Source organism: Orcinus orca, chromosome 16, assembly GCF_937001465.1.
Source record: "Orcinus orca chromosome 16, mOrcOrc1.1, whole genome shotgun sequence".
Lineage (NCBI taxonomy): Eukaryota > Metazoa > Chordata > Mammalia > Artiodactyla > Delphinidae > Orcinus > Orcinus orca.
In genome coordinates, this window is record NC_064574.1 from 48,972,127 (window position 1) to 48,994,401 (window position 22,275).

A 22,275-nucleotide genomic window follows, 5' to 3' on the forward strand; every position below is an offset into this window, starting at 1 on the left:
CAGCCCGGAACAGGGAGGAAGCCAAGCCAGGGTGTGATTTCGGGTGAGTCCGGCAGGGGGCCCTGGAGGGCTGGTTACAGCCCAGAGGTTTCCCAGCCTGAGACAAGGCTTTCACGCTCCCACAGCCAGCCAAGTGTTAACAGGGTGGACATTCCCAGTCTCATCAGGTCTCCACGCCTGTGGGGCAGAACAGTTTCCAGGAGCCCTAGGGCAACCCTCCAAAAGAGCAACAGGTGCTGGGAGCTGGAAGCAAAACCAGACCAATGCCAGGGTGGGCACGGAAATCAGGTTCAGGGGGTTGGAGAGGCAGACGTTGCTCCCAAGGGCTCGCTTTGGTGGCTGAATGAGGGGTAGTAGTGGCAGAGGGTGGGTTGAGAGGACTTGGCAGGGGAAGGTTGTGCTGAGAGGGGCCGAGGGGCTTGAAGCTCCTGCAGAGGGACCCACAGGTGCTTCCCCGCCAGGGCCAGGTTTGGCCTGATGTGTGCCTTCGCCCTGTGGTGTGAACTGTGAGTGGGTGCAGCCATGCTTCAGGATCAGGAGATGCTGGAGACCCAAGTCCAGGACAAGCTCTGCTCTAACCTGCTGTGTGGTCTCCGGCCATTCACAATTGTCCTGGGCCTCAGTTTCCACCTGTGTATTGAGTGAGGGACTGGGCACAAGCACCTCTCAAATCCTAATAGTTTCATTAGCATCTATCCCCCCATCTATCCATCCACTGTCCATCCATCCATCCATCCATCCATCCATCTATCCTCCATCCATCCATCCCCGCTTCTATCCATCCATTTATCCCCCATCCATCCATCCATCCATCCATCTATCCATGCATCCATGCATCCATCCCTCCATGCATCCATCCCTCCATCCATCCATCCCCCCTTCCATCCATCCATCCCCCCATCCATCCGTCCATGCATGCATCCATCCGTCCATCCACAATTCAGTCATTCATTAATAGAAGAATTTCTGTTAATGATCTCCTTGGGGAATGAAGCCTTTGGTTGAGTTTCTCATGAACAAAAGCATTGGAAAATATTATCTTAGTCTTTAAGACACTCACATTTAGTTGAAGAGACTCTGTCACTGACCTTTAGGGAATTTGGGGATAAGAAAATGATTTTAATGGGTTACTTTTAGTCTAGGCTTCTCGGTAGAAACAACGCTCCAGATGAAAACCCAGTTATAATCCAATGACCCTTTGCTCAGTATCATATAGATCAAGCTTCTAGGTGAGTTCCTATGCTGTATCGACCCAAGAAAACATTCTTTAAATGCATTTAAGTATCTTCCCACCTCTAAAATTTAGGGCCAACTTGCTTGTTCTTGTTGCTGTTTTCCCATAGTGGGCGGTGTTTTTCCTTCCAGGACAGGACTGGGCATGTCATGATGTAATGATATCACGTCATACTTACTTTGTGCCTCCCCCACTGAGCTCTGAGCTTCCCAAGGGCAGGGACCAGATTTTTCACACTTTATAGTCCAGGCCCTAGCACAGTATCTTGAACACAGTAGAAACTCAATACATTTCTCTTAACTTTTGACTAGGTTCAATGGAAGAAAACTAGTCAACTGAGCGATGTGGAAAGATCTATTAACAAGATTTTTTTCCCCTTTGCTTTCGTCTGCAGTTGTAAGTCTAGGTCCAAATAAGTAGCTTCTTTTCAGTTAATCAAGATTCTATTTTCTCCTGTTTCTATGTCAAAGTATGTTCCTGTAAAAATAGATTCCTCTAGTACATGGGTTGAGTCAGATCACAGTCATTTGACTGATGGTCTGTCCAAATGATTGAAAAAAATTTCTTACCCCCAATATTCAGTCTAGCCTCCTGACGATCAAGTGCTCACTGTGATCTGGCCAGCATTAATGAGTACATCAAAAAATGCCGGCTCCTTTCAACAAGACACAAAGGTTGTTTAAACCTCGGTTTCATATGCAATATTAATGTACTTATTTAAATATTAATCAGCCTAAAAGCCTGAAGTGATGCAAGCAATCAATACTTCATAGCATCTGAGTCACTCAGGGCTGAGGCCTGGCCCATGCCCAGCAGCCACCCTTTCATCATGGCGGCCGTCTGCCACGTGGAGCTCAAAGGCCCCTCTTCAAAGCCAGTCACCAGCCAGGAACCCATCAAAAGAATGGAAAAGTGTGGGTCCTTGTGGGCTTTTTTCTTTTCCAAGAACTTCTGTTGGTGAAATAACAGCCCTGGAGCATAAATGATGTTCCAAATTTTGAACTGAACCAAAGAGCATAATTCATCTTTTCCCATCTGGGCACTTAATTGTATTTCCCCCAACCTGAGGAGTTCTAGACATTACAGAAAAGAAAGAGCTCTTGGTTATCTGTAGGTGGTTTTATCCACAATAAGAATCACATTCTCTTCAGGCCTTCAGCCATGTGGGCCTCAGTTAGTTCCGGGGTCTTCTATCCCCTCACTGGCAACACGCATTATGGGGAATGGGGTGGTGGCATCTACCTGGAGACGGTTGACAGCTGGGAGTCAGAGGAAGCACTGTATGCCAGCATTTCCCATCACCACTGATAGAGGCCCATCATGTGATTTAGCCCCTGATTTCATTTGCAAAGTATGAATGATTAATTAATATGCAATGCAATTTAACAAATATTTATTAAGTGCCTGCTCGGCACTGTGCTAAACGTTAAGAAGGACACAAAATTTAAAAGTTACTCACTGTTGAAGATGGGCGAGTGCAGCACACAGGAACTGATGGAAGAGCAGCTTTCTAAGTCTTGGCAAAAAAACAAGCTGACAATAGATATCTATCTTTACATTTTTAAGAAAGGGGCAGAGGGGGTGTCAGCGGAGGTCCATCACTTTTTTTGCCCCCCTTCACCCTGATAGATTTTCTGCTGTAAGTGGAACTCTTAGTGAAAAAGAGGGGAGCCCTGCACTAGGAGTCCCCATAAACATGTACTGTAATTCTTTGTATATAGAAAAAAATTACCGTAAATTTTAACTTTGCTCTTAAAAAAAAAAAAAAGTTACTCACTTCCCTACACAGAGCTTGCGATCTAGTTGTGATAGAGTCACACATTTTAGGGGAATAGCATCGTGGAATGAATGAATGAATGACTGAATGAACGAGTGAGGTAAGTGCCGAAATGAATGATGAAGTTAATCATCAGAATCTGGGAATGTTGTCAAAGAAATACCTGTGATGACCTCTATTCCTAGAGGTTTTGTTTCAGTAGGTCTGGGGTGCGGCCAGAGAAATCTATATTCTCCTTAGGCTGGGATGGGCCTCAATTACCATGAGAGGACCCGGAAGAGGGTCCAGTGTGGGTGACTGTAACAGTTGCCACCTCAAAACCATCACGATGTGTCGGCGCCATGTAACAGCAAGCATGTGTATCACTCATGAGTCTGCAGTTCGGCCGGGAGCGAGGTGACCTAGGCTAGGCGCAGGTGGGCAGCTCTGCGGATCTGGGCGGTGCCTGCTTGCTGCCGGGGGTTGCCTGGGGTTCAGCTGATTTTGGGGGGGCTCGGCTAGGCTGCTCAGCTTCTTCCTGCCATTCTGTAGGTGGATGCGGGGGGCAGCGCTCTAGGCTTTGGCAGCTGGGGGAGCACTTCCCCACAAGCCTGTCATCGCCCCCCCGGGTCCCTGCAGGCCAGCCCAGGCTTGCTCTTCTAATGGTGATGGCAGAAGCCTAGGAAGGCATGCAGGACCCCACAAGGCCGCTTACGGCCTCTGACCTGGCCCACTGACACTTCTGTATTATTCTATTGCTTTAGAAAAGTCACAAGGCCCAGCCCAAAGTCAAGGGCTGGGAAATACACTTCACCCTTTAGAGGGAGGTTCTGTGGAGCCCCATAGCAGAAGCTGAGAGAAGGTTGGGGAGTGGAGTCCAGGCAATCTTCCACATTTGCTGCATCCAAGAATTTGTGGAAAAACTTCAGGAAGAGCACGTGAACCCGCACAGATTCTCAGCACAGGATTTTGGAGCTGCTCAGAGGGTGACCCACAGTTTCCAAGCTAAAAGGTGGAGGCCCGAGTGTGAGAAGGGCCAGGACTCTCTGCGTCAGGGCAGGAGCCTGGGCTCCGCCCTGTGACCACTTAGGCGTCAGGAGAGGTCGTTTCTCTGGCCTGGAGGAAACCTCATTTGGAAAAATTACTGTTGTACAATTCCTCACCCACCTAGGGGATGAATATCCGTGAATATCCTTTTAGTTCAAAGGTCTGTGACAGAAAAACAGATCAGAAATTCTCTCTCTGGGCCTCCTCCTTCCTTCTATCCTGGCTGCAGGCAATCGCTTCTCTCTCCCTGTTCCTTCTGTTTGCTTCGCTGCTCTTTTTCAGATCAATCTTTTATTTTTCAAATAGATCTTTGAGATTGACTTTGGTAACCTCCACCTTTGCCCTCTGCTTTTCCTAGTCTCACAATCTTACGCTTAGTCTGGGGGTGCCCTTTTTCCTCTTTTGATAAAGCTGAGCTCGCTGGGCGTGCCCCGAGCAATTGCACCGCTTTCTGGAGGCGTGTCCCTGCTTCTCCATCGGGACAGGCTGGCTTCGTGTCATCTCAACTCTTTTGAGAAGGAAATGGATTTTTATTGAGCATCTATTATCTGCCAGGTGCTGTACACACGGTATCTCAGTGATACCCCACAACACACCTGATAACTCTTTTGGCCCACTTCACAAACGAGGAGATTAAAGTTCAAAGAGGTTTAACAGGTGAGTCTGAGGTTGCACATCTTAGACTCAGGCAGCCGGGAGTCACACTCAGGTTTCACTGAGTTTCAGGTTTCACCGCTTTCCAAGGGTCAGCACGGCCACCCTGCCTGACCCTACTCTGCGTGTACGGTGGGCAGGCCAGGAGAGCCGGCTCGTGCTTGCTGGGGTCTCCTCCTAAGTAAGCTACTTGCCTCTGAGAAAACCCTCACCCCAGTGGGAAGGCTCTCTCTGGATTTTACAGAACCACTAGCCATCTCTTCACCTCCTTAGCTCCAGCAGCAAAGCATCTCAAAGGATCCTGCTTTTGGAGCAGAGCAGGAGATACTCAGCTTCAGCTGCCCCCATGCTCTGAAAGCGGCCGCCTCACCCACACTTGCATGTTCTTGAATAGAAGTCTCCCTCTATTCTGCAGGCCTGAAAGGACCCCAGGCTTGGACCTGTACCGTGAACACGGGCCCGTGATCATTGCTGCACGGGGGCCACACAGCACAAAGACAGCCACCTCCCGGCCTGCCCACCCCTCACCTGCAAGCCACGCCCCACACTTGTGTCCTGACTGACCTCAGGCTCCTCTGGAGAACACCTGTGTCTGGTTTCTCTTCCTCTGGGGCTCGGCCACGGCAGGCCCAATGCACAGCCATCTGACTGAGCTGGAGCAAATATCCAGAGAGGACGGGGTAAAGGAATCCCAGTTTCAAGTTGGTCTAAAATAGGGTCTTGGCTAAGACTCATTTCATGTTATTACTATTGAGATGAAGAGAGGTGAATGTATTTATTTGGAATAGTGAATATTTACCAGTGAGACTGGGTTCCTCAGATTAAATTCAATCATAGAACAATAGAGTAACAATAAAAGTGGCCATTATTATCCTTTGCTCCTAACTCAACAGATACAGGCTAGATTTGTTGAATTAAATGAACACTAATGACTTACATTTATACATTGATTTACAGTTTTCAGAGGATTAAAATTCTCAGTTTAAATAGAAAGGACACTGGACGACCAGCCTACCTTGAGTCTTTTCTTTTAATATACAGAATAAACAAGCTTTGAAAATAATTCTGTTTTGGGAAACATTTCACCTGGTTTGATTATGAAGAAGTTTTTGTCATATTTGTCTAAGAACCTCTGATACGGTTTTTACTTCTCACTGAGCACATTTCTGTTTATTTTAATCTTTAATATATTTCCAAGGCATCCTCCCTCTGGCAGACGTTGCCTGGACCCAGCCTTATGCCTCTTTCTGTCATCTCTGCGTCCTTGGTGGGCTCCAGCTGCCTGTACCCACTTCTGTTTGCCGAGGGCGTTTCCCAAGACAGTGGGAAAGTAGGAGCAGCTGGGATGTTAACATCCCCTGTGACCAACCCTCAACCAATGACTGATAGGAGTTGCTATATAAATACCCCAGCTTCCCAGGTATCCCATCCAGTGGGATAACTCTGGTGCACATCTTCTGCGCCATCTCACAGATGCCCCAGTGGGATTCCAGCCACTCACCATAGTGACTTGTTTGAAATGCACCCCTTACTGGCTGCCTTCCCTTCCCCATCTCACTCTCCCTTCCTCTGACCTTCCTTCCATATAAACTAGTTGCCCTGAAACCCTTGTCTTGGGTCTGCTTCTGCAGGAACCCAAACACAGACCTCCCCAAAGTGCATTCCACTGGAAGGGCACGGGGCTAGCTCTCACATCCAAGCCAGTAAGTCACCTAACAAGGTGTGAAGCTGCCTGTTAATCCTTTGCTCAAACAATTTTCGAGTTTATCACCATCCACTGATTTCATTGCCCTCCTGGGCAGGTCTACTCCACTTGCCATGCTCATTCTGTTAATTATAGTGTAAAAATTTTAATTAAAAATAAAGAAGATAAATCTGGTTAGTAGCTTCAAAGTTGTCACTCTCAGCTCTTCACAGAATGAGGGAAAGCTGTGACTAGCGAAAACTAGCTGGTTCAGGTTCTCTGCTGAGGAATTAGGGATGAGCTATTTCAGTGTTCAGTTTTCTCACCTATACCAAAGACACAGGACATTTTCAAAGTCATGTGTAATTAGATACAATTGGTTTGTAAAGTTCCAAGGGTTTTGATAATTGCTGAAGACTCAGACCTTCCTTTGGATGGAAGTTGTCAAACTGTGCAGTTTTGTCCAGAGCTCACATTTTCTGGTCAATTCTTAGATGTCATCTAGTTTAAGTCATCTCCTCAACATCCCCACCAAAAGGCCATCAACTCTCCTCGTAAACATTTTCCGATAAGGAGAACCCATTACTTCCTGGGAGAGCTAATTCTTTTAATTTATTCCTTAATCGTTAGATAGTTCTTCCTTTAACTGAACTAAAATCTTCCTCCCGCAATGGTCACCCATTGGTGGGAATTTTCATGGGAGAAATTACTGAACAAGTTGAATGTCTCATCTATCATGGAGAACTGGAAATATTTGAAAACATATTTAATGTGCTTCTTAAGTTGTGTTTTTCCAGTTCTTTCCACTCTCCTAAGCATGTTGTGGTTTGGAGACCTCTACCACCCTTGTCACTGTCTGTCACACTCCCTCTAAGAGTGAGACTCCCATTAGAAGCGACCTAGTTGTCCAAGAATTGGGGATTGGAAAGTTTAAGTAAATTACCACATGAGGCAATACTATATAGCCCTTATAATCATGTTTTGAAGACTATTTAATAATATAAAAATGTTCATGACATATCACATGGAAGGGGGTACTATATATGCAACAAGAGCCCAATTTTATTAAAAATATATACATAGAAATGAAGTCGAAAATATGTTAAAGTATTAAGAATGGTGATATAGCTAGTTTTGAATCTGTTTTATGTTTTTCTACATTTTCTATAGAGGACATTTATTTTTTTACTTTGGTCAGCAGTGACTTATTTTATTTTGTTTTTATTGGAGTATAGTTGCTTTACAATGTTGTGTTAGTTTCTGCCGTACAGCAAAGTGAATCAGCCACACGTATACACATATCCCCTCCCTCTTGGGTATTTTTTAATTAGAAGTTTTTTGGAAAGAAACAAAGGGGGAAAAAAGGAAAGCAGAAAACCACACTCAAAGAACCCATAGGGTTTTCGGGTATGTTCTGCTGTGGCAGAATTGGGTGGAGCTGGCACGTCTCAATGGGTATCTTTCCCTTTCCAATTTCAGATTAGAGTTTCTGGCAGATGAATCCCACTGTCGACTGGCATCGTACCTGCAGTTCATCAGAGCCCCAGAGGATTTTTCTCCCACTTGAATTACTATCTCTTTTTAATCCGGTGACTGGTGTCGGGGGCAGCTGTCACGGAAACCCCTGGGCTGGCCAGGGATGCCCAGGTCAGTGTCCATGTAAGTGGCCTTTGAAGGAGGGAGGCCGTGCGCTGCCCACCTTCCAGCCTGACTGGCAGCCACCCCACCTTGAAGTCTTAGAAGCTGTGAGAGGAGCAACGCTGGTTTGCAAAAGTGAGCAGAGCCTTATTTGGCTTCCCCAAGAGGCGCTGGTCTGGGGGATTGTGGGAACCCTGTGCAGCCGCAGCTCAGCTGGGAAGGAGACTGGAAATGCCTCGCATGCAGGGCAGCCCTGAGGTCGAACCTGCTCCCTCCAGGCTGTTGCTCCTGCCATTTCTCCATGAGGAAGGGCCCCTGGGTATCAGAACCTTGGAGAAAATGAGGCACGTGCATCTCTCAGCCTCCCCATTGGAGAACTCTCCAAGGTCCTGCAGTTACTGGGGAGGCTGGGAAAGGCAGGGCTTTGGAGGGGACAGACAAGGCCCTGTGTGGGGCAGTGCCTCTAAGGAAGCAAAGGAACCTCCAGGCAGGCAGCCCCGTGTGCCAGCAGTGGGGCAGGGGGTCAGAGAGGAAGAGAGAATGCTGTCCCTAGACTCTGCAGATGGTCGTTGAGGCAGAATCTGCAACTCCTAGGTGGTTCTTCACTGCCTTATCTACCAGAGTGGATTCTCATCTCGGGGAGTAGAGCTTTGGATTGTCTTCTGTCATTTCTCTCTGGAGGCACATTGGCTGCACTATGCCCAGTGTATACTCTCCCAGGTTTGTAAGACCCGTGCAGGAAATAGAAACCCAGCACCTTGGTGCTTTGCTTCCCAATTCCCAGTCCACTACACACATGGAAAATCTCCCTTCTCTTTTTGCAATGTGGACACTCACACCTTCCAGGAAGAATGACCCAGAATTTTGATCCCCAAACACTTCTGCTTGTTAACCATCTTTCCTCTATTTAAATTCATGTTCTCCTAAATATGAGTCTTTTCAGCAAATAAATAACATTTTATAAAATACTTAGCCCTGGAAGTTACAGGAGAAATATAACTTAATAATAGTTTGGGTAATTTTAAGTGACTACCCCAATGCTTGAATAGTATACTCCCTGGGGTTAAAATAAAGCCATCGCTTATGTTTAAAAGGTTTGGAGATTTTATCGGGAAATCAGCAGGTGACTTGCTGGGTCAAAAGTCAGAGCATGGGGTACCAGCCCAATAGCATTTACTGTGATTCCCTGTTAATGTTTGTTATGTGTCAAGGGATACTAAATGCTCTACTCAGAGTCGTGGGGAAAGTCAGTGTGGAGTGCGCATCAGCACCGAAATAAGAAGAAGGTGGCATGCTTGACTTCACACAGCTACGGGTGCAACGTGAGTTCCTGCTCTTTTTGGCTTTTGCCATCGGTTTTGTCCAGCAAGAACCCAAAGGGCTCATTCCCACCCACCATTCAACATCCTCAGCTGGAGCTGATTTTAAACCTTGCCAAGGCTCTCTCTTCCCTCTCCCTGTACCTTTGTTCTCAGCACTTTGTTCTTTCAGATCTCAAGTTTCCTTCTTTTCTTCTGGTGAAGTCACTCACCCCTGCCTGCCGCCAGGCCCCATGCCTCGTCTGTCTTTGGCCTGAGCTGTGGCTCTTATAAGACAGGCAGTCTGGGGTGCATGCACGTGCAGGCGTGCCCGTGTGCCAGCGTGCATGGCCTATGTGCGTGCAGGCATGTGTGTGCGTCTGTGCGAGTTCCCACTATGAGGGGCACCAGAACACTTAGGACACACGCGTTTCCCCACACAGGGCAGCTTGCACTTACATAGTTTGAGGCCAGGTCCGGGTGGAGATAGTCGATCCCTGTGAAAAGACAAGAGCACAGGAACAATAGGTTAATACCTGCCACGTATCCTCAGGAAAGCTGCTCGAGAAGGCGCACTCCTTATGTGCTGGCGCCAGGAGACGTGTGTGTGGGGGGGTGAGCGCTGGGCCCCAGCTTCGAGTTTCCATCCCTGTGGGAGAGTGCTGCCCCGCCCACGTGGAGAGCCAGCGGCCACCAGATGTGTCAGAGGAGGGAAGCCAGTTAGAGCTTGAGGCCCCAGGATAACACTTCTGACAAAAATGCCAGCTTAGTGACCCTAAGACGGATCGCTCAACAGAGAACTGATCTAAGAGAGATTTGTGGAAATCCTGACATTTCTAAAGCATCAACAGGCATTTCTTCTGAAATGAAACCGGTTCTGGGGAGGAAAAGTGATTATTATTTAACAGAGCCCGGACAGCAATGGATTAGGAGAGCGTTGCCTGGCACGGAAACCAGAGGAACACGGCTCGGCGAGAAAAGCCATTAGGCAAAGGGCAAGTGATTTCCCACGAGGTGTCCTGGGTGGGAGCTGGTTCTTGTCTCTGCAGAAGGCTTTCCAGGGAGCCTCCCAGCAGGAGTCCTGCACTTTCTCCTGGATGTGGCCCGTCTTGCTGTTGGTCCATGAGCACTGCTGGGTTCCATTAACACGTGGATCTCAGAAAGCACTGTGAAACTTCAAAGGGCAAATTGCAAAGCTCTCATCCAGGTCTGCAGAGCCATATAATCATTGCAGCAGTGACATCAGAGAATCCAGCCCTCTCAGAAATCGGCTGGCTTCCTGTACTACCTAGCATCACGGTTATGAGTGTAGACTTTGGAGTCAGAGACTCGAGTTTTAATCACAACCACGCTGCCAACTGGCTGTGCGGCTTCAGGCAGGGTGCTTGGCCTCTCTGTGCTTGCTTTCTTCTCAACCTGGTAGGGGTGAGAACAGGGTGGTCCTATTATTCCAGTGGCATTAGTAACTCTATTGGGTTGCAATATTTGAAAGCCAGAAGCGTCATTAAGTCCCTATCGTAGTGGTCGCCTTCACTACATGCACACCAAGGCCAGGCCACATTATAGCTTTGTCCTGTGAAAAAGAACTTGTATCCAAATGTATATTTCTTTTTTTTTTTTTTTGCGGTACTCGGGCCTCTCACTGTTGTGGCCTCTCCCATTGCGGAGCACAGGCTCTGGACACGCAGGCTCAGGGGCCACGGCTCACGGGCCCAGCCGCTCCGCGGCATGCGGGATCTTCCCAGACCGGGGCACGAACCCGTGTCCCCTGCATCGGCAGGTGGGCTCCCAACCACTGCGCCACCAGGGAAGCCCCAAATGTATATTTCTAAAAAGAAGTTATCCTTTGTTTTTCCTGGTTACACAAGTAACTTCCGGACTGGGAGTCACTGTGCTGCTGATGTTTTCATGTTTTGACATCAGAAGCAATTGCTGTCCTCACGCTGCTTGTGAGACTATAGCCAGGCCCTTCCCCCTCACCATCCTCCTCTCCCCTCCCCAAAGCTGCAGGAGGACAGCGGTCAGAAGACTTAAAGGCTAATATTATAAAAGTTTTAGACCTTTGCTCTGGACCCTGATTCAGAGATGGTCAGTGTAGGCTGTGGGGTGGAGTTGGGGATAAGCACAGGCTACGAGACCAACAGATCAGTTCTGTCCATGCTCAGACACTGTAATATTTGTGTGGCTTTGGCCATATAGCTTCTCTGAGCCTCAGCTTCCTCATCTTTGAAATGGGAATATCGTCTACCATGCAAAGCAGTTTTCGAGGTTGGAGCCGGTTCATTGAAAGTGTTTAGCTTGCAGTAAACACTTAATAAATTACATTTCTAGCATCCTCATTAGTACCTTAATCTACCACATTTTTAGTGTTCTGTGGGTGGTGCAGATGAGCAGAAATATTTGAAAAATCTACTTGGTTTTAGAGTGCTGTGTTGAAATTAAATTTTCCTATACGTTTGTGGAAATTGGTTACATTTTTTGAACTCATTATTAGGCAAAACATTTTATAACATACAGATGAGTTTAAAAGATACAGAGAATACTTTTTTTTCTTAACAGGGAGTCAGTTTTTAAAACATGGCCTCAAGTTCTGATAATGCAAGTTATTTAGGAAAGGAATTTTCTAAGAGGCAGTAGTCTCTTCTCTGTGATGGCAAATATTAAAGCAAAGAGATAATTTGAAACCAGAAGGAAATCAGAATGAAAATAAGATAAATTTAGCCTAATTAAAATAAAGGATCTTTAATTAGGTTAAGTGGAACACTGAATGTGAAGTTAGAACAGATACAGACTTTGGTCTGAGGAAGAAAATATTATTGATAGATTAAGGATGATAGACATGACTCAGAAAAAATAATAATGAGCTAAGCATGAAAATAATAACCTGGCAATTAAATAGTATTTCAATATTTTTGTATATTTGATTATCTTTGAAGGTGGAAGTCACTGAATACATCTTCTTAATCAGTTTGTTTATTTTTCAGTTCTTGTATTATTAATGTATTCACTCTTATTTTCATTCACTGGCTTATTTTCAGCAACGAAAGCCAGGTGCTACGTAGGTCCTGGAAAAACACAATTTAGATACAGAACCTGAGCTGTACAGCCATCTAAGCCTCACAGTCTACAGGGGGCACGGACTCATCACCAGCCAATCAGAATGCCCACAAATGACAAATACTTGGTTATATTTTTGTTCATAAACCATTAGTATCTGTCATTAGTTTGAAAGTCTAACTTACAACAGTCCATATTCTCAGGAATCGCTGGCACCTCTGGAGACCTCAGGGAATCAGTGAGCTCCATGTACATATTCTTAGTTACAATGCTAATAGTTCAGTCGAGATGTATAACATCTCTGGACTCTAGCCTTCCGATGACCCCCACCCAGACAACACCTGACCTCAGCTGCATGACAGACCTCAAGTGAGAACTGTCCAGACTTTCTGAATTCCTGTGCCACAAATCTTATGAGCAAGATAAATAGTTACTTTAAGCTGCTAAATATTGGAGTCACTTGTTACACAGCAATAATAATGGGGACAGACACCCTGCTGGACCTCTGGGGCCTGCAGAGCCCAAGGTTAGGGGAGAAAACCGCTTTTCAGCATATGACAGAGTTCTAAATCTCCTGGAAGGCTGTGGGTGACTGTCTGGCCCTGAAACTTGTACCTCTGCTTATAAGGATGAGGCCCCATCACAAAGTCTCACCAGGGAGGCAGAGCCACAGGGTGGGTTTCAAGCACTGAAGATGGTGGTGAAGATTAGTTTGGGCAATTTCTTCTCTCCCTAAACCTTAATTTCTTCATCTGCAAAATGTGGATAATAATAACACAAACCTTAGAGAATAATTATGACTGTTTCCAAATGTTAAGTGGAGGCTAGCACATAGTACTCACGAAACGCTAGTTTTTATTTTTACTTCAGCTTGAAAGCTCTCTCTGACCCTGCCTCACTGGCCTTCAATCTTACTTCCTTCACTCCATCAGCTAAAGGCCTTGACTCACGCCTTCACTGACCATCTTTGACCTCGATAGCCAGCGCCCGTCCTGGGGCTGGGTGACTCCTGTCTATCGCCGAGTCTCATTACGGCCACATCCTACTTTCCAGGTTAAGTTCCCAACACCAAACAATTCCATCACAACAAAAGGGATGAATCGTCATCATTAAGCAGGGTCCGTGCTGACATCAACATGCCCGGAATGTCAGAGCAGACCCTTCAGAAATTCTTTCTGCCCTTTTGGCAACAGTTAGCCATGGAGGTTCTTTCCCAGAGGTATGTAGGGTGTGGCAGTCACATTGGGTTGCACCTAACGAAAGCACCTACATGAAAGAGGTGAGCATCTATCAAATCATTGGATCTAGCAGAGGGGATGATGGCTGAGTTTTTGAGCTGGGCAACCAGAGAGGGGTGAACGAGTATTAAAACTGTGCTTGTCCACAAATCGAACCTTCCACACACAGATCACCAACTATTTCCCACACAAGACAGGCTTATAAAATATGACATTCATTTTGCTCTTAGGTCTCAGGGTCAGCATCCGTGTGTGTCTTTGACCTTGTTTTGGGGTGATGTCTTGCTGAGAGACTATCTGGGGAACGATTCCACACCATCCACGTGTGCAGGCAGCTGAGAGAGAAGATGCAGCCCTGATACTCCCAGCTCATCATCTCTGCTTCGCGTCTGTGGGTGTTTAGGCAGAAGTGTCCCACCACATGGTGAGAGGCTGTGCGTCTGGACTTGCCCTTGCTGTGGCCGCTTTTGCCCCAGATGCACTCATCTTGCTGTTCAACGCTGGGTTTGGAGAATGGCTTAGTCGTCTTCTTTTCTTCAGTTATCCTACTGAAAAGCATGTGCGGGTTTCAAGATAGCCACAAATCCCTTGTCTCTCCACACCAGGAGGCAGGATCTATTGATATTTCTCCTCCCCTGGAATCTGGCTCTCAGACTGTTTATCCAGTGGCAAGGGGCAAAGCAATGCTTGCCCATCCCAGGTTCAGCCTTTGAGAGGACTGGCAGCTCCTGCTTCTTGTCTTAGGATGCCTGTTCTTGGGAGCCCTGAGCCGTCCGTAAGAAATCCAGCCACCTTGCTGGGGAGGCCACGAGGAGCTAGAGGGAGGCCGAGCCATTTTAGCACCCTGTTGAGACTCCAGTTGACACTGGCCCCAGCTTCCTTCTTAGCCCAACTGTATGAGAGACCCCAAAGCCAGACTGTCCCTCTGAGCCTGGTCAACCCACAGAATGGTGAGAGTTAGCAACAGGGTGTTTGTTTTAAGCCACTCAGTTTTGGGGTGGCTTGTTCTGCAGCAGTGGATGACCAAAACAATGGGGAAGTTAGGAGTACAATTGAGGGGCAGAGGGTGCACTTTTTTTTGAATCTCAGAGGCCACTAACTCAGCAGGAGAAACAACATCAAATAGGAAATTCTGCTGAGACTTTGTAACGGGCTCGGCTTCTCAGGCCAGGAAATGTGGACCAGAGGCAGGCGACGCCCTCTCCTTAGCTCTCTTCAGAAGGGACGAAGAAAGGTCAGTCAAGGGGTCTGGAGTTAAAGAATCCTGAAACGGGCATCTCGGGGGCTGTTGGGGGTTCTGTGAGAGCACCGTGCCTCTCTGTGGCCACTTTTAAGGGTGCTTCTCTGGTCCCCCCACATCTGTGTGATGAAATGGTGATTACAAAGTATCCCAGGCAGGTTTCCCCCAAACCTACACGCATCTTTCTCCTGGGTGAGCTGGGCTCATCCACGGTGTTTTCTAAGCCAAAGCATTAGGAAGGAGAAACAGGTAAGCTCTCCACATTGGCACACGCGCGCAAACACACACACACACAGACACACTCGTGAGAGCGCCTTTCTTCTTGTGCGAGCCCTGGCCACTGGAGAAAGCTTTTACATCCGTTTCAAAACATCTCACACCTCAGAAAACACTGCGCATTGTTTTTATGTTAATATTTAATGAGCCCACACAAAGACAGTTCTGATTTTAAGCGCGCTGACTCTCCTTGTTTTCCCATCAATCCTGCTGCAAAGGCTTGCTTTAGAGAACATCGTGTTCTTTGAGGATCTTGAGGAGAGAAAGGCTCCATTGTTTCATCTCTGTATAGACTTTATATGTAATTAGACCAGTAGTGCACAGTGGAGCTTTTAAGGAGGACCCAGACAGCTAACGACAGGCAAGAATACCCCTGCGACGGGACGACGGAGGGCAGAGATGCTCCCGAATCTTGGCAGAGCCAAGGGTGTGTGTAGTTAGAAACACAGCGATTCATCAAACCCATTGGTTTTCATATCACAAACTATAAAAAAGAGAGCTCTGCTAAATCTCTGCTGGGCAGGTGTGTGGGATAGAATAACATATTGCAGGGGGCATATATAAAAAAATGTCATCAGTTTGCTTTACAAGGACTCATTCTGAAAGTAGCAATAAAGTCAAAATTCCCCAAACCCCAATCCCGTTACTAAGAAGCTGTTGTGGGGATCTAGAGCTACACTGTCTGATGGAAATTTCTGGGATGATAGAAATGCAGTTCAATTGAATTGTCACTAGCCCCATGTGGTTATTGAGACCTTGAAGTGAAACGAATGTGATCGAGGAATTGAATTGTTAACTGTATTTAGCTTTAACTAATTTAAACTTAAATGTAAATAGCCACATATTGCTAGTGGCTACCACGCTGGACAGTGTAGATCTAGAGAAATAGATGGTAAATATAAACAGAAGCCGCTTTTTTTGTTTGTTTGTTTGCGATACGCGGGTCTCTCACTGTTGTGGCCTCTCCCGTTGCGGAGCACAGGCTCCGGACGCGCAGGCTCAGTGGCCATGGCTCACGGGCCCAGCCACTCCGCGCCATGTGGGATCTTCCCGCACCGGGGCACGAACCCGTGTCGCCTGCATCGGTAGGCGGACTCTCAACCACTGCACCACCAGCGAAGCCCAGAAGCCGTTTTAAAGTAAGGTATAAGCAGTGGCCCAATAAGAAATTACAGTTCAATGATGGTCAACTTTCATTAGTTCATTTAAATATTTTTAAACTTATTAATTCGATAAATATTTGTGAAGGGCATCCTCGAGCTTGAGGACCACTGATGTGGAGAAATGTGAGGATGTCGACACAGTATAGACGACCACGCCCAGCATCTGGCCATTCTGCCTCTAATTTGCATCTCCAAAACAATGAATCTTTTGTGTTCCAAAGGTGTGCAAAGACACACTTGCTTCCAGGTGATGTACAGCCTTTGAAATACTCACCATCGTCCATAATTCCAATGGTAACACCTTTCCCTGTGTATCCCAGCTCCCAGGCTTCTGCCACATTCAAGTCGAGGCCAGGAGTACCATCAGCTTGCCCGGTATTGATCTGGTTCAGGAATTCCAAAGCAGAGAATCTTATTAGTTTGGTGTAGGTGGTAAAGCACCTGTGTAAATGTTTACTTGCCACACTCCTCAGACACCTGGTATTCCAGGGCCAGATAAAGGGCAACATCTTCCATGAAACAGTGCTTTGGGGTGTTTTCCCATCCACCTCTTCTAGTCTTCTCCCTCCATTTTTTGGATATACACAAAATCAATGTTTTCTGTTTTACAGAAATATGCAAACACAGTTTCAATCTTCCTATCTCTTATGACTAGATCATTATCTTTAAACTCCTTAGAGCCAACATTGCAAGAAACCCTCCGCAATTTAGAATTAAATGCTTGCTCTTGGAGCTCTTTATTTATCCCTCACTTTCAGAATTTAGTGCATATTGTCTCAGATTATTCTTATTTGAATGTGGTTTCCTCACTAAATAACAATATTCTTTACAAGAGGGAGCATGTTCTATTTATCTTTGTAATTTCAGTACCACCACACCAAGTCTTGCTTAAAAATATTTGTTGAACTGAATTAAAGAGAGTTGGCTCAGCTTTGGTGCATGTTCTAATGCAAAAAATAAAAATGCCTTCCCCCTAAAAAATCAAAAAAGAAAGAAAGGAAAAAAAAGGAAAATTCCATACAAATATGTTCACTACCCTCTTTTTATGCTTTTTTGTCCTGTGCAGATTTTCTCAAAGATAAATCATAAAAAAGTAGCGAAGTCAGAGCTTGTACTGGTAGAAGCCCATAGTAATGAGCTGGCTGTTACCGTGTTGCTGAAACATTGTGTGAATGTCATTAGTTCTCTTTATAAAAATGACTGCTCTTCCCCTTCTAGGCACATGCGAAGATGACACCTCTCCAACCTCTTGGAAGCTAGAACCACATGACTGGTTTTGGGCATTGGAATGTGAGCTCATGAACCCTTTGTCACATCCAGGCAGGAGCTTTAAGAGCCAGAGTGTGATTTGCCCCTTGCCCTCGTTGAGATGCCCGTGAAAGCAGGGGTTGGGATGCAGCTGAGATGGAGATGGGTCCCTGGGGATTACAAAGCATTGGCTGTGAAGCACGAGTGAGAAACAAGCTTTGATTCTGTTAATCCACTGTGATTTGGGAATTGTTCGTTATTGCAAGAAACGTAGCCTGATCCTAATACACATAAGCTCATTCAGTTATGCAGATTGGTTTGTAGAATTCCATGCCCCAAAGCGTAAAGCATAGTCAAGCTCTGAAGCCCCAAGAGGGAAGTTGTGATGCATTCCTACAATGGGCAGTTTATAAATTATAAACATGTATAAATTAGTCACTCCTTTTCCTTCAATATGCCCCGCAGTTTGGGTTGGTTTGGAGACACTGAGCCCCTTTTAAACATAACCAACTCACCCAAATAGATCAAGAAGGACTGCTGGTGTGTGAGAAAATATTCACTTCACCAGGCAGATGGGGTTTCCATCGCTAGCACCGAGTCGGGTGCTATCAATACCTATCAGCTAGTACCGAGTGGGGTGTTAGCTGACATCCCACAGAATCATGAGGAAATAGAAACCCATCTTCTATCTGAAGTTCCAAGCTGAGAAACATTAGGAATGATACCGAGATGCTTACCAGATACCACTGCTTCGTAAAAAGAGGGTCGTTCATGTTGATGTAGATCTCGTTGATGTCTCTATACCCTCGCTTTTTTCGGTTGAACCCTTCCTGTTGCAAGGCCCTCTTTACCTGGAATGACAATACTGGCATGTTACCTGAACACCCCTCTTCTGGACTTCATTTCTACAAATTCAAATTCTATTTGTATAGAATGTGTTGGGTTTTTTTTTTCCTCAGCAGAAACCAAGTTCATTTCATGCACATTCTTACTTTATGATTATTTTCCAAGATCATTTACTTCTGCTTGTGCTCAACAAAGAGGCCTTGGGGATGGCTCAAAGTGAGTGTCCTTAAAATAAGAAGGAGATGGAGAAAAGTATTCTCAAGGGAGATGAGGCGGTGGGGCATTAGTGAACTAAAACAGTGAAGCACTTCTATTAAGGAAAGGAATGTGGATTCAGAAAGGGAAACAGTGGAACTGGCACAGACTATCTTTCTGGAGGGCTTCCCAGCACCCATTTTGGGAATCGGCCAAAAACAAAACAAGAAAAACCTGCCTGACAAGCCAGCAAGTCCACAGCAAAGTTCCAGAAGGTAAGTGAGGGACCTTTGAAGATAAATTGATGCTGTCCTTGCAATGAGGACACTTCATTTTGGGACAGTCAGACAGAACCCCAAGCCCTTGGATGGAAACGAAACTTAGGAGCTGAATTAGGAGGCTCCTAGCAACAGCTGGGCTTTGTCCCAAACGGGACCCTTTCTTTCACTTGGGCAATACCTAGTTCATTATCCAATAGCTGTGGCTGAGCGTCTACACACTCAAGGACTACGCAAATGGATAAAAGGGTGTGTGCTGGGTGCTTTTAATTTTTTTAAGTTATATTTTGCTTCTGAACATTCATTTCTCCTTCTGCCAGGACTCCCCAGTGCATTTGGGAGATTACCTCAAGCCCACTGGGTTCTGTGTTGGTGGGAGTGAAATTCAAGGCACCAGCCTCCTGAGCCTCTCTCTGCCTCAGAGGTACCTCAATGGGTATCTCTCTTCTAGGGTATGAACCTTGGGAAAGTGATGTGAAGGCAGAAGGGACCCTTGGAGGCTATTTATCTCAGAGGCTCACTCACCAGGCTCTTCCCATAAAAGATCCTGGCCATCGTTCCCACAGCCCAGCCTGGAGCTCCCCCAAGACCAATCCATCAGCCTCCTACAGACTGTGAGCTCCACATCCCTTTCCAACAGATTCACTTTCGTTCACATGACCCAGAATCAATTTCTGTTGCTTGCACCCACAAACTCTGACATGGGATGAGGGAAAATAGAAGACTCCAAGTCAGGAACAAAGGGACCACAGATGTGGCCGATAACCCTCCCCTTCCTTGCTGCCCTGGAAGGCGGGGGAGGCTGTGGGAGAGTAGTTCCTCACTTCCCTGCTCCACATGCAGATGCCGGAAGGCCCAGGGCTCATTTGCAGAAAACCTCTAAGTCTACGAGAAATTCTACTTCTAGAGAAGTAGTGGGTATGGCATTTGCTCTGTGAGTTCTTTGAGGGGGATTCCAACAAGAGACATTCATTGTGGCAGAGTTAACCCCTGCCCCCTGAAAGAAATAGCAAAGTAATTGGAAAAAATGGGATGGATGGTTATTTTTATAATGTCACAAATCTGGGCACAACTAATGTCCGTCAAATGGAGATAACTTATGATGCAGATGTACCTATCCATATATGTATGTGAGTGTGTATACACGTGTATCTTCTGAGAAGCAGAGGCCAAGAGGAGATTAAATGTGTAAGGATTTTGTTAGGAGAAAAAACACAAGGAAGTGATGTAAGTTTGACCCCATAAAGAAGAGAGTGAACAGGCAGAGTCAAAGTGTCCTCCACTGCCCGTCCACTGCCCCATCGTCCGAGGCAGGCTTGGCAAGCCTGCTGGGGATCAGAGGCAGCTGCTGGAGGAACCCTGAGCCTCTCAGGGTAGAACTGTGTCAACACGCTTGCATCTTCCATCCTTGGCTGGAGCAGCCGTGGAAAGTGTGGCCTGTGGTCAACACAGTGCTGGCTTTCAGAGGATGGCAGCTAGGGTCCCTGAGGTCACAGGTCTACAAGGTGTAGTCTCACAGCTGCCACCATATATATGCACATGTATATATGTTATATATATATATATGCTTATCTATGCGTGTGTGTGCATTCATTAATGTACAACATTTAAAATGTTGAAGTAAATGTAGCGCTTGTTGGAGCCCTGGGGGGGCCACCCCAAATTGTGCCTCAATGGCATATTGATTATTTATTAAAGTTACTTAAGAAATGGCCAGTGCAAGAGGGACACTCTGACCCTCCTTCCTGCCTCCCTAGAAGCAGGAAATAAATCTCTCATATGAAAGGTGCACTCCCTGCAACTGGAGGTAGAAGAACACCCTATCACCAGAGACAGGGAATTCAAAGCCAAGGAGCCTGTATAGACAAACCTTCTTACTTCTTTCATTCACTACCTCAAGCCCCAATTCTGTTTAGATTCTTCACTAAGTGGGCACCCAAAACCTGAATTTCTTCGTCCTGTCAATTTTTCCCAAATTTACTGTTTCTTTGTCTAAAAAGTATAAAAGCTTCTATGAGACCTGCGTGTGCATGAATTAAATTGTTTCTTTTTCTCCCGTTCATCTGTCTCATCTCTGTGTATTATTAGTCCAGCCATAAGAACTCAAGAGTGGTAGGGAGGAGATTCCCCATCCTCTACATTCTCAACCTGTAAAGAACCACAGCATGCCCCCTCAAAACTTCCTGTTACTGTGGAAGCAAGTATTCAAGCACCTTGGGAAAGAAGGAGCCGGAGCTGGCCGTCCATCCTGAATTCGCAACTTCCCATTTCAGTCCCACAACCAAGTCTTTACCTGCTCTGCTCACGGATGGGAGCCTTGCCTGACTTCCCCAGAAGGGTCCCCATTATACTGGACTCATGTTGGAAAACTCCTCCACAAGTTGTTCCCAGCAGCGTAAGGACAGGAAGACTTATCTCAGATTCCATCTTTTCCAATAACGGTGGAGGAACGGCTATTACAATACCACTCCAAACTCAATTAGACCAAGTGCATTCTAACGAAAGGCTGTTTAAATTCATTTCCATAAAATTAATTTTTAATTCCATAAATTAGGCTTAATGGAAACCAGTGATGCTTTGGGAGGTTGTGCTCCCTGGACAGCACCCTCCTTGCAACTCAGAAGCACCAAAGCGTGACTCAAGGGTCTGCCATTTTGCACCTCATGTTATTAAAAATCAGGAATCCGAAGACACTGCAGAGGGCTTTCTGAATCCTGTCCTCAATGAAGATCACAGTTACAATTCCAAGAGAGATGAACACCTTTAAGACACATATTTTTACTTGTTACACACAAAAAACTGGAGAAGAGTGTTCTCCTCCCACAATGATGCTATGTACTGCCATCAGCTGTTTTCATTTTTTTGGGTTCTTGTCCAACCCTAACTTGCATTTTAACCTAATTTTTACGTAATAGTAATCATACTATAGATAAAATTGTGTATCCTTTCTTCATTAAGTGTCTAATCGTAGAAATTTTAATATGTTGCTACATAGCTCTCATCTTTTATTTTATTTTTTTGGCCGTGCAGCAGGTGGGGTCTTAGTTCCCCGGACAGGGGTAGAACCCACACCTCTTGCAGTGGAAGTGAGGAGACTTAACCACTGGACTGCCAGGGAAGAGAGTCCCTCTCATCTTTTAATTTTTAATGACTACCTAAATGTTCCATAGAGGAATGTACCATAACTTACCCAACGAGTTTCCTCTTCCTGGTCATCTGGGTTTCTTTCTATTATAAGTGAAATTGCCAGGAGCTGAGGGATGAGGTTATAAACTGGTTTTAAAGGCCTCTGGGGAAGATTTCAGTGTTACAGTTCTATGTGTGATAAAGCTCTTAATGTCAAAGAAGTATTTCCAAGCATTTATAATCCTCCCTCACATTATAACTAAAAGGCCACTTTCATTCTCTTTTCTCCCTCCTCTG

At 45.9% G+C, this 22,275-nt stretch overlaps 1 protein-coding gene across 1 annotated transcript in view; it reads right to left on the reverse strand.

Moving 5' to 3' along the window:
- Nucleotides 1-22,275, reverse strand: part of PCSK2 (proprotein convertase subtilisin/kexin type 2) — a 214,267-nt gene that overhangs the window by 79,714 nt on the left and 112,278 nt on the right. The window contains exons 3-5 of the mRNA XM_004270393.3: nt 18,271-18,384; nt 16,560-16,668; nt 9,771-9,808 (exon numbers count right to left, since the gene is read on the reverse strand). Of these exons, the coding sequence (XP_004270441.1) occupies nt 9,771-9,808; nt 16,560-16,668; nt 18,271-18,384 (261 nt within the window). The remainder of the gene's footprint in view (nt 1-9,770; nt 9,809-16,559; nt 16,669-18,270; nt 18,385-22,275) is intronic.